At 42.5% G+C, this 12952-nt stretch overlaps 1 protein-coding gene across 1 annotated transcript in view; it reads right to left on the reverse strand.

The window, feature by feature from the left end:
• Nucleotides 1-1005: 1005 nt before the first annotated feature.
• CCDC13 (coiled-coil domain containing 13) overlaps nucleotides 1006-12952 on the reverse strand; it is a 244721-nt gene continuing 232774 nt past the window's right edge. Inside the window, exon 16 of the mRNA XM_085628796.1 lies at nucleotides 1006-3792. Within this exon, the coding sequence (XP_085484922.1) occupies nucleotides 3633-3792 (160 nt within the window). The 3' untranslated portion in view covers nucleotides 1006-3632. The remainder of the gene's footprint in view (nucleotides 3793-12952) is intronic.

Consider the following 12952-nt stretch of genomic DNA (forward strand, 5'->3'; position numbering starts at 1 on the left):
TCCATCTAACAAATCTCCCCTTACGGTCATTGATGGTCTTGGCAGAAAAGGTCCTGCAGATCTGGGTAGAGGAAGTATATGCATCTCATTTGAGGGTCATCAGGGAAAACCCTCATTTTGCCACAGGATTCACAAGCCTTAAACAAACTCTTTTGGATTTCTCCATTGAAGACATTTCTCAGATACAGTAAGGTAATGAGTATACCTAAAGCCTAAGAAAAAGGCTAAAAGTTCCCTACGCTGCATTTGAAAAAGAGCAAAGCTCTGGAACTGCCCTCCAAACGACCTGTGGTATAAATCAGAGGTATGAAGTCCTCTGAGAGGGGGTGAGCCAAGGAGCACTCTCACCTCGCTGGCTGATGTTTGGGACCTTTAGAACAAGATGGATAGGCTAACAAAGAGGGGACTGCCTCTGGCCTTTACAGCTGTCACTACCCATTATTACTATTTTAAAGTTACTGATGGTTTCCCACTTCGACGAAGGTGAATGATTCAAATGTGAATCTATTAAAGAGCCAACGCTGGAGAACCAGAGCAGTTTAACATATGTTGAATCAGGAGCATTGCAAAGGAGATGGGCATGGCTTTTCATTATACAGCCCTATATTAAGCTGCCAGAACTGAAACCATTCCACATACTGATCTGGGAATGCACACTTGAAAAACAAATAAGGCAACAGCATGGTCAGATAACAACTTTAAGGATTTTACAGAGGTGACTTGAGTAAATCTCATTTGCATCAGATCACTTGATGGGCAGCTATCCAAAGACACAGCAAGGAAGAAATTAAACTATTTTGTGCATAGAAGAGCTAGTGAGTGGTGTAAACCTGGAGAAACCCCTGAAAAGTAAGTACCTGTGAGAGCTCGGTTAAGGTCCTTATTGGAAGACAGAGAGGAAGACTGGTTACTAGATGTGGTAATATAATGCCTCTTTAAGAACACTAGAAATTGCAGAGGTCAAAGCAATAGTAGTTGTTGTGATACACAGTGGTAGGAAAGTAGAGGGTATGGGATTGATAGCAAGTACTTAATTTTGAAGACCTCTAGAATAACTCAAGATGGATTAGGAAGGAAGTTTCCAGTTGGAAGCTGAATCTATCGCAATGAAAAATCCTGATATACATTAGTACACAACAGAATTAAGGTCTACTTGTTAGGAGATGCCAACACACTAACAAAGTGCTAGTTAAACCCAAGTACGAACCCTTTCAGAAAGGGAAACAAAAAGAATTGTAAGTGTCTCTCCGCAGAAAAAATATAACCGAAGTTGTCCCGGTATCTTCACCATGGAATCAAGGACAATACTTTGGAGATAGGGATTAAAATGAGGAACTATGAAGAGGACTGTGACAAAGGATCTTTAAACAAAAAAATCTGAATCAGAGTTCATGAGGAAAGAAATGGTCTCTGTATCTGTAACATCATCCATGACAGACAAGAAAGCTTTCAAAATGGATAACATCCTAAAGCCCAGTAAGCAGTTATACCTATAAGTACATGAGATGCCATAGTTCTGAACGTAAGGTTTTGACCTCTCAATGACCAGAAGACTTAAACAACCAGAGAAACTAGGTTAACATAGCAGAAGACAAAGACGAAAAGCTGCAGACTTTTACAATCAGCCAGAGACCGACAGAGGTAATAAAATAACCCAACAAACTTCTGATAGATATCATTTACTTTCATTAAAGACAAGGCAACTGAACTGTACTTCTGTCTGTCTGTTGCCTCTTTAGTCAATCACTTGCTGTCACACATTCTAGTGCAGAGTCATGGGATAGGACAAGAGCTTCATGGTTCACCCAATACATCCTTCTGTGACAGATGTGGTCAAACCCATCTTTTCATTAACACCACACTCCACAAGCAACAGGCCACTCCCCAAGGTTGGCTTGACTAACCACTTCATTACTGACTTTAAATTACGAGCCCAGTACAAAACACTCCACAGATGGCTTTCCCAAGCATGCAGACCCTGAGAAATACATTCATCAGCTCAAGAGAACTGGAAAGATATCCTACAAGTGTAAACATGTCCAACTGCTGGATGCTCATTTAAATTACCAGACTCATCCACTTGAAAAGACATTCAAGGATCCATACCATTAAAAAATAAAAGTGGTACCACTTTAGTCATTATACATTGCTAGAAGGGGGAAAAGTAGCTCAGCTTGAGGGAGGTATCAGTGCTAATATAGCTACTGGATGTTTCAAGGAAGCTGCTCCCTTCTCAGTCTTAAGCATTTTACCCTTCTTCTGACGAGTGAGTGGCCACTATTTTAAGGCTTTTAAAAATAGCCAAATAAAGAGCAGGAATTGTAGAAATGCAGAGTTACATGTAAACCTCACTGAGCACTTCCAGGCAAGAAGCTGAATGTAGTTCTCCCTGTAAACACTACAAAGATCTGCCCAAAATGCACTAAATTCATATTCAAGGATACATATGAATATAATCAAAACCCAAAAAAGCAAGAAGGAACAGCTGAGATGATAGGCTGAAAGTAAAGTGCTAAGAAATTACAGTGCAATTTTCAGAACATAATATGGACTCAGCACAGCATGCACTATGCACCATCCTATAAATTTACGAAAATCGCACAAAAATTATTTGCGGTGGTGTTTGTCAGTGATCCTGAGAACATCAAAAAGGACTGCTCACAGCTTCAACTTTCTTTAGTTGTATTCTGGGGTGCAAAAATACAACACAGTTTCAAATTCCAAAGCTTAGCTTGTATCTGTAGAAGGAATGTACTATACACCAGCTGACTATTCCTTCTAATGTGTAAACCCGTAGGGGAGAGATTCGGAAAGAAGGATGGAAATTAAATATTCTAAATTAGCCTAAGCCTAATATGTTGAAGGCACTGCTCATGTTTGGGGTGTAGGGAAGGGACAGAAGGGAATTTCTGAAGCAGTACTACTTCAAACACAACTATTAAAATGATTTCCTTCATTTTTGTTCCAAGAGATTCTGAGGGTCAGACTTTCTTTTGCTTTGAGCCTCGAAGGATTCATAGGCTGTTGCTTTGCCTCCTGTCTTTAATTCTCCCACAAGTGCAGAAACTACACACTGACCATTCTGAGAAAATATTCCTCCTCAAAATATAGCTGTAGTTTGAGAAATTGATACATGCTACGCTTGCCCATATAAACCTTAACAAACCATTTTAGCTATTTTTCTCACTCTACATCCATCATAGTTTTCTTTGGAATCCAGTACTCTACAGTTATATAAAAATAATAGCTTATAGCGGAGTATCGGTCTCGTACACACAGGTAATATTTGGAACTTAAATTTGGGATAAGTCTCTAATTACCCTGACAGTGGAGTCCAATTTGACACAAAGGACCGAGACTCAAACCTAAGGCAGGAGGTGAAATGGAAATAATATTGCACTTTAAAGGGCTTGTGTCTTGTAAATTGCTTTGGAGTGAGACTGCCTTTAGCCACTTTAACTGCCACAGCTACAAAAGTAATTTTACTGATTCTGGGTGGTAAAACCTGCAGATAACTCCACATGAGTTTTCTCTTGGAATTTCTCATGGAATTTCTGCATGCAAATTGGGAGACATTTTTTCTGCAGGCTCCTCTGCTCCATTTTGATATAGTTCTGCTTGATTCTGTATCACTAGACCTTTTCTTGCTTGTGATGCCGCAGGGCTTGAAGAAAGATCTCTTTCACTTGAGCCATCATATCATGGTATAGTTTAAGGTCTTCTTCTTTTGACTTAAGTGTGCTCTTCAAGGTCATTTTGAGTGCCTCGTTCTCATCCATCTGGATAGCAAGTCTAAGATAAAAAAAAAAGAAAAAAAAGATTTGACTTTTTTATACACAAGAAACCTTTTTTTCATATACATTATATTTTCCTTAACCCAGTGAGTTATGTAACTTTTTCTATAGAGGATAGGGCCTAACATATATCAAAACATTGACTCTAACTCGGTTACTCGTACTCTACACCCACCCACTATATATCTCACCCTTCTCGCTCTACCCATAACCTTGCCATCCTTTTCAGTATATTTAACGCTCCTAAATCTGCTAATATAATATTTTTCTGATTTACACAAGAATTCTTCTGTTCACTTTCTCTTTAACCAGATTTTGAACCTTCTACATAAATTGTTGTCCTTCCTTTTTACACAAGTTCTTCAATTATATCCGCCTCACCCTCTCTGTACTACTTAACTACATACTGCTCCTGTGCACATAACTTAATTTCTCTGGTGTCGTCTGTCTCAAAGACTCCGTTTACTATGTAGTCCTGGCTTCTCTCATACTCTATAACTATAATTAGTAGCATTATTATTGTTACTTTTATTACCATTGATATTATCATCATCACTAATATTATTATACTTTTAGAAAAGTGCCTGAGTAAAAGCTACCTGGAGTTTCAATGGAGAACTAGGGGCAAGATGTACAAACATTCACATTTGCGAGTCGCCAATTACGTCAAATAGCGACTCGCAATTTGCGACTCGCAAAAGTGAATGTACAACAGTGTCTCAGACACTGTTTGAGATTCCCAATGGGGTCTCAAATTGCATGCCCCATTAATATTCATGAGGCAAGTGCAATTTGCGACCCCTTTGGGAATGGCTAGCACTCACAATTTATAATATTTACTCCAATTGTGATGACTCACAAAGGAAAGGAAGCAGGGAAGTCATTAGCTGCTCTTCAGGGCTATCATACGAGCACCTTGTTGTTCCTGTGCGCCCCAGTATCTCCACTACCTCCTTTGATAACCTTTGAAAATACAGGTACGTTTCTGGTGCTGCTTTTATTGGTGAGGTTATGAACAAGCATTTGCAATGCAATCGGTCTCGCCTTTGGGACCTTACATGTGTTTAGCTATGCAGCACATTAGCCTGGGTGCTCAAACATCTACTGTTCTTTAACATGGAGGGAAAGTAAGCACCAAACTGCGGAACACGCCAGGTATGGGAACACATGGAGAGAAATACTGTCTATCAGCGGGAAATTGTATTGACCAAAGCTCTGTTTTTGATATATAATCAGCCCCTTTGTTGGTCAAGATTTGAAACAAATATTAATTGTCTACGGGTGCTCGTTGAATACAAGTTTCTATGGTCTGGAATCTAGGGAATACTAAAGTGATTCTGGTATTTTACTGACCTCTGCTGGTCGTTTTCTATTAAGAAAGTTACATAGAGGCAGTTGAACAAGCAGAAAGCAATTCTGGTGTTTTACTGATCTCTACTGGTCGTTTTCTACTAAGACAGTTAAATAGAGGCAGTTGATCAGAAAAAAAAGTCCCTAAGCAAAGGTGGAAGCAGAGAAGTCCTAGGGCTGATCTCCAGATCCCATAAAGTACATACAACAGATTTTCCAGACAGCACAAGCACTGTCTAGGCTCGACCTAAAAAGGGGAATAGACCCTTTAGGGCTGGTATGGCTTACCACCTCTCTATGCCAACACTGAGATTTGAAAAAACGCTTACTTTCTTCTAGGCTTACAGATTTCGGCATCCCTGATTCTGCTTTCACAGTGCCCAACTGATTTTCCATGTGTAGGCTGGACCCGAGAAAGGGACGTTTAAAATCTTTTAGACCCTATTGTTCTTAAGGTGGTGAGACGTACTCAAGACCTCTAGAAAAACATTGTATTACCTGACTCAATAGTAGAAAGTCTTTATTAACATCTTCCAATAACTTTTTTCTTATCTTTTGGTAGGTTTTCTGCAAACATTTCCATAAGGATCTATCAAACTGGCCTAAAACGGCTGTTGCACTAGTCATTTTCAAAGTTGGTCAAGAGCACAACACATTTTCTGCACAAGTATCTGCCCTTTTGTTTTCTCTGCCCTAAAGCATAGCCTGTGGTCAACCCTTAGTAAAGCTGGATCCTGCTCGGGATGTCTATACTTTTTTTTTTGCCACCTTGGAAGTTAAGTGTGACAAGCATTTCTTCTGCATTTGGCAAACATGCAACTGGATGTAGAAGGTACTAGATTAGGCACTTTGCTGTAGCGTTCCCAAAATAACTGAAACCAATGTTTTTTGAATCTCAACTAAGATATTTAGCTTTGCAACACTACCAATTAGGGCTTCCTGGAATGCTGAAATGTTAATAACTGGGGTGAATTGTAAGAAGAGCCCAAAGGGGATGCTGGGGTATAAGAATGTTAATGTAGCCCAGTAAAAATGTATTTCTGTTCTTCTTAAGGAGATGTAGAAGGTGTCCTATTTTCCCTCTATCTTTTGTGGTGGAGGTCCCACCGGATCTCTAGATGGTCGGTGCTAAGGTAAAGTAGTACCAACAGAAACTGCTAGGACCCATGAAGGAAACATTGGTGAGATATGAGATACCTTTCCATGTTGTAAGAAGGTGATGAAAGTTTTCTCGGACGAGGAAACCACTTACTAGCTGGCAATGTAGAGCCATCCTGAGGGCCTCAGGCACAATCAGAGGCTTTAGAAGTGTCTGCACTTAGTCATTCGGAGGGGATGCAATAACCATTGGAGGGTCACACAATGGTGATCCAGCTGGTGACACTGATGGAGAATAAATCCTTCTTACTGTGGTAGATTTTGGATTAATGAGGAAATTCTCAATGTCGAAGGAAGAAAGGAGCCATGCCTCAACATTGACAGCGTTCCCAACAGCATTCTGCAGGAGTGCTTCAATTTAGCGATAGATGTCAAATTGTTCTTTAACGATATCCATGTCGGTGGAATGCTCATTCTCAAATTTGAGACGCTTGCCATTGAAGTTTCAGTGTCCCTTTTCTGGACTGGTGGCGTTTCCTGAGCTTTCTTCTTTGCTTCGATCCTTCTCTGGTAGAGAGCTAGGGTTTGGAAGCTTTGTTTCACTTTACGTAACCGGCTTCTCAGACTGCCCTTGGCTCTACTGTGCTTCTGTGCTCTTTTGCCTCTATATGTCTTCCTCCATCCTTCCACTTAGACAAATTCTTTCCTAATCCTTATGAGCCCTCCTGAACATCATTTGCCAAAATGAGCATTCCGTCGCGGTGTGAGAGCTTGAAAGACGGACACACAAAGGGCTTCTGGGTCATTGACAGCTTTTTGTCTTCCACAGCCAGGGCACTTGACAAATAATGATAGCAATCTTAACCAAAAACAACCTGTGGACGAAGATTTGAAAATATTTTTCTCAAAGAAATCAGGGTTGAATAACTCTAGAAGGGCTCTGAGATCCACTTACTATGAGCCGGAAAAAAGAAATTGAGCTGTCCGGCACCTAGCAGTACAGAACATGATGGGATAGAGAAGTTGCTTGCTTCTTATATCAGTAGTCTTTCTTTTTAATCTGGTTGCATTTCCCTTCATTCCTATATCTTTTTCTGAGAGGGTTTAAGGCTCAAAGTGGTTTTAGGCTATCAGCAACAGATTTGTATTCCTTTTTGTTAAAAAAAGAGTGGATAAACTGTGGAAATTTGGTAAATTGTCCCTAAAGAGACTGCAATGTTTTCTATTAGTAGCACTTAGAGTGAAATTTGATTGCCATGTATTTTGCTAGATATACACATTTTCGTATAGACTGTAAAGTAGAGTTCTGTGATCCAGAGCAAGGGTGGGACAATCTTTAGGATTATCAAGGAGGATCCTACAGTGAAGAAAATGTACTTGTTATCTGAAGGATAGGAAGGCTCTTAAGACATGGCTATTCTCTATGTAATGTTCATTCTGAAACTGGTGTACTAGTGGACCTCTTCCGGACACTGATCTATAGTGCCTTGTTGCCCTTGGGTGATTGCTGCTCTCTAAAATTTTTACATCAAATCAAAATCAAGGATACACTTGTCTTTTTGTATCCAGGTTGGTCCCTAGGTTAGCGAGAATTTGAACTGAAGTTGTGGATTTTTAGATGTTGTCATGAAGGCCTAAATGCTGAAGATTGAGTTGAGTTTTACATGCTGATTCTGCATTTATTGGCCAATTGTTGAGTTATGGGTAGGTGGGGGGCCAGGATGAAGACTTGTCAAGACGTATCTCTCCTATGCTCCAATGGAGTGATCACAACAACAACAGAGTTTAGAAGGTTTCCCCATAGTGGGAGTCCCAGGATGACACCTCTAGCTTGCTGAAGCCCCACTGCATGTGCAAGGAGACCAACATTTGCATCAGCGATCCATGCCGGATAGAGAAACGCCGATCGGAGGAGACCATATTCTCCGACTGCTCCTCCCCAAGATGGCCAGCGCCATTGCAATTAGCATAAAGGAGCCCTGATGATCGGAAAAGCAAAGGCCTGCAGATGGGATGATGTCTACGATTCTAATGACATCAAGTGAGTCCGCAGAGTGTACTGCACTACGCGCAATGTACAGTCTGAAGAAGCATACCTGGGGGGACACAAAAAAAATCAAGCAGAGAGAGACGTTCGGGCGGTGATGTGAGCAGAGGGCTATCCCGAAAGGCGGAACACGGAGCAGCGCCAAGTATAAAAACTTGGGGCCACCATTCCAAAACGACGGGCACCAGGATTAGCCCCTCAAGGACAGTATTGGCATTGCAAGCTCCGACCTATAGTAGCTGAGGCGACCACTTGAGGGGACCCTACTCAGCCCCTAAATCATCCCCAACTTCTTGGAGACCAGACAAGGGCCCTAAACACAACAAGCCTCCTCTACATGAAACCCCATCGAGCCAGTGGCCACAACATCCTACATAAAGACATCCTGGAGAAGGAGAAAGGCCTGAACACAGATTTAACAAGACCTGGGAAAGAGTCACACCGGTTGACCTCAGGAAAGACAGGGTCCTCACAAAGGGGAGGCACCTCTCCCCTCACACACTTGCTAATGGTCCCAAAACAACAGGCATTGTGATGAGCTCCGACACTCTGCGCATCTGTACTGCACTGCCCCCTCTTTCCGAGGGACCAGAGAATGGCCCCTAGTGCTGAACGACCTAACTGCCTCACACCACTATACAGCCAGCGCCTGAAGCCCGTACTAATTGGGAGAAAACCCACACATATGGCAGCCTCTAAACCCAAACTGCCAAAGCTGACAACCATCAAAGAGATGCTAAAATTACACTGGGTGATGGACTATTCACCCAAGAGACTTCCACAGACCTCAATGGAACCGACTGAATTAACGGATAATCACTACTGGAGACATCAAGATCCTATTACGAGAATTTTGTAAAGAGATGACATCTTGAAAACAAGATCTTAGCAAGCTGATGTGGATCACCACCACCAACGAACAAGCACATGCTCAAATTAAACCACCACTTCCTCTGAACAAGATTGGATGTCACAACAACTGGCTACTACTGAATTATGACAAAAATAACTCACTGACAAATGGACAACCTTGAAAATCGATCTTGCAGGAATAACATTTGAATTAGAGGTATCTCAGAGAGTCAGCAAAGAACTGGAGTCCTATGTCCAACTGTCCTTCCAACAGAACATTCCGGACACCACCTTTGCGTCCCTACAGCTGGATTGCATGCACTAAATCTACTCAGCCCTACAATAACAATGGAAACTAGCCCCGGGTATGCTCACCAGGGTTAATTTTTCAGGTAAAAGACGCCATCAAGACGGCAGCACACAAACTAGACTTATTAACATTTAAAGTTGATACACTCCCTACTACTCCATGATGTTTCCATCCACACATTGGGGCTCTGTAGGAATTTCAAAGACATTACAACTTGTCTTCACCAAGAACATACATAAACAAGACCCATGCAGTGACTGAAATACGAGATGTGAAAGAAATCCTAGACCTCATCGATGAAACAGCAGAACAATCTGCACCAGACCTCCCGCCCCCTCCCACACTGGTCTTGAGACGGGGCTGGCACACCCCAAAATCAAACCAAACACGCAAAGAACACACGCGCATGAAACACCAGAGCAAGACAGAGAAGAGCATCCAGCAACATGATAAGACAATTGAACAACTTTACAACAAACGTTCTGCCTAAAATTGTTAGAACCCGAAGGGTCAACCTCCCACAAATGGCCTGAAACTCTACACCACATCCCCACACACTGGTTCTCAAGGGTCATAGATTCCAGAGATGGGAGCGCTGCAACAACTCCTAGAGCTAGCCCCACCCAACATAACATGGAGAATGGTTACCACCATACTAGGAGGCTTTTTGATCTTACCGTCCCTATTTGTTAACTGCTTAATGCCTCTGTTTTGGCATAGGTCTGTTCAATGTTATCGTTATGCTTTGTTCTATATTCTGCATACCACCACAGACAAAGCTCTGATCGGGTCCTACTTTGGTTCACCAATATGGACTGGACATCATAGGCCCTAGCAACCATTTCCACCCGTCCATCACAAAGCATGCCTTAATCCCACTTTGGGATTGACTGGATCCAGAAATTACATAAGCTAGGGATGTCAATTCCATGCCATGCATTCGATCAAAACAAGAGGGGTAGCACTCCTCTTGAGATGAGGCATACAATCTAAACGTATGTCCCAAAATCGAGACAAAGCCGAGCGGTAGAAAGGATTGGAAGGGAAATTAGCACAATACCAGTCACCCTCATCTCCATCTATGCATCGAATGAGGGGAAGGAACAGTTCTACACTGACTTTATGGGAAAATTAGCCCGTATTTCCCAGGAACATGTAATTTTAGTGGAGACTTCAACTCCATATTAGGTACAACCTAGGACCATTACCACTACGCCAAAACTGTCTTAAACCCCCAGCATCTCTTCTCCAGAGAATAGTGGACCTTGACCCGCTTGACATCTGGTGCCACCAACATCAGGGAGAAAAGAACAACACTTTTACTCACACATCCACTGATCATACAAGAGAATAGACTATTTTTCTAATCTCTACAACACTACAATCATCAATTAACACCAAAGATATCGCCCCAAAAATTCTGGCAGACGATGCATTGGTATGCATGACACTAGATCTTCAAGGGCATCAACCACCAGCCCACCCCTGCGGGTGGTGAAAGAGTTAGCTCTACAGGACCAGGTCGCCCAGGAGCGACTAAAGGAAGTGCTTACATATTATTTCCACAAAAACAATGCCAAGCATGATAGGTGGAGCACAACCTAGGACACGGCAAAGGCCGTAGTCTGTGGAGAACTGATATATCACACAGAACACTTTGAATGTATGGGAGCAGAAAATAAACAAGAACTAGAAACTGGGCTACAAGTCCCAGAAGCCCAACACAAGCTTGATTCTTCTCAGCGACCCTACAGAGCACTTAGTAAAGCAAGGGGACCACAGAGACACTGGCACGATACTCAAGGACAAGCAAGATATCATAGATGTTTTTTAGATTTATTGAACTTGTCCAGAAAGCCGGGTCTCCACTCAGAGACACAAGAGAGATATCTCCTACAATACATTTGTACAGTGTTGAAGAAAGACTGTCCCCCATGGAAACAGGTGTCACCCCAACTGAAATTTTATCAGCTATGGTATGTTATGTTAAAGGTATTTATTGAGCGCACGTACACCATACGGTTTCATGGCGCTAAGGTTCAGGGAGTGCTGCCGCTAAGTGGTTCATTCGTACGCCTGGCAAAAAAGCCAGGTCTTTAAGGGCTTCCTGAATTGAGGATACAAAGTCATTGATCTAATGTCTGGAGGAAGAGAATTCCAGAATTTTGTGGCCAGGACCGCAAATCTTAGACCACCAGTTTCTTACGTTTGAAAGAAGGAGTAACTAAGAGGCTGACATGGGAAGCCCCAAGATTCCGACTAGGGGAGTATCTCTGTACCTGAGAAGAAACAAACACTGGACATTTGCCATAGAGCGCTTTAAATATGATGAATTCCAACTTGAATGCACTGCGTTCAGCAACCGGGAGCCAGTGTAACTTTTTCATAATCGAGGTGACATGGTCCCTTCTCGGCTAGTGATAAATTGATCTAGCGGCCTGATTTTGCACCAGTTGCAGTCTTTTGAATTGATATGCTGGTATACCAAAGTAGAGTATTGGCATAGTCAATATGAGAAATGGCTACGGCCAGTACTACTTGCGTCAGGGCATTGGTGGTAAGAAATCTGCTAATCTTCCTGATCCTCCGGAGCTGAAAGAAGCATGTAGAAAACACTGCCCCAATCTGGGATTTCATCGACAGGTTGCTGTAAATAGTGATGTCGAGACTTTTATTAGATCTAGACGGAAGGGGGGGGGGGTGGGGGGGGGGTTGGGTTCCCGAACTCTGGCGGCCTGAAGTTGTAGTTCCTAGGGTTTGATGCCATCCAATTAGGATCAATTCATTTTTATCTGGATTCAGCTTCAAGTGATTACCACCGTTCATCCAGTTACTAATGTATCACATAGTTGTTTGAAAGTTAGAGACGGAGGCGGGAGAGTTGTCAATGTCAAAAATCAGTTGGAGATCATCAGCATAGTTGAAGGTGCAAGCCTTCTTTTCACCCAGGGATTGAATAAGGGGATACAAATATAAATTTAAAAAGTGCGGCTAAAGGGAGGAGCCCTGCAGCACCCCACATGTCAATTTGACTTTGGAGGAATGGAATTGAGTGATGCGTACCGCTTGCGAGCGATCCTCAAGAAAGGATGTGAGCCACTTGAGGGCCAGGCCCTGTATCCCTGCGTCGCTGACGCGGTCGACCAGGAGTTCGTGGTCGACTGTGTCAAACGCGGCAGAGAGATCAAGAAGCACCAGGGCCCGTGTGATGCCCTTGTCGGCCTCATTCCTTAATTCATAAGGACCGTCAAGATAACAGCCTCAGTGGCGTGAGAAGGTCGGCTATAAAGTGCCTACCTAGCTGGAAGGCGCTGGGACCAGACAGCTTCAAGGTCTCATTTTATAAGGCCTATGCCTCCTTCCAGTCTACCTCCCTGGCAAAAGTCTTCAATCATATTCTAAACACAGGAGCAGTAACCAATATCATGCTAGAATCCCAAACTTACACTTTGGCTTAAACCTCACAAGAATCCACAGGTCTGCCCCTTAAATAGGCCAATC

This window comes from Triturus cristatus, chromosome 10, assembly GCF_964204655.1.
Source record: "Triturus cristatus chromosome 10, aTriCri1.1, whole genome shotgun sequence".
NCBI lineage: Eukaryota > Metazoa > Chordata > Amphibia > Caudata > Salamandridae > Triturus > Triturus cristatus.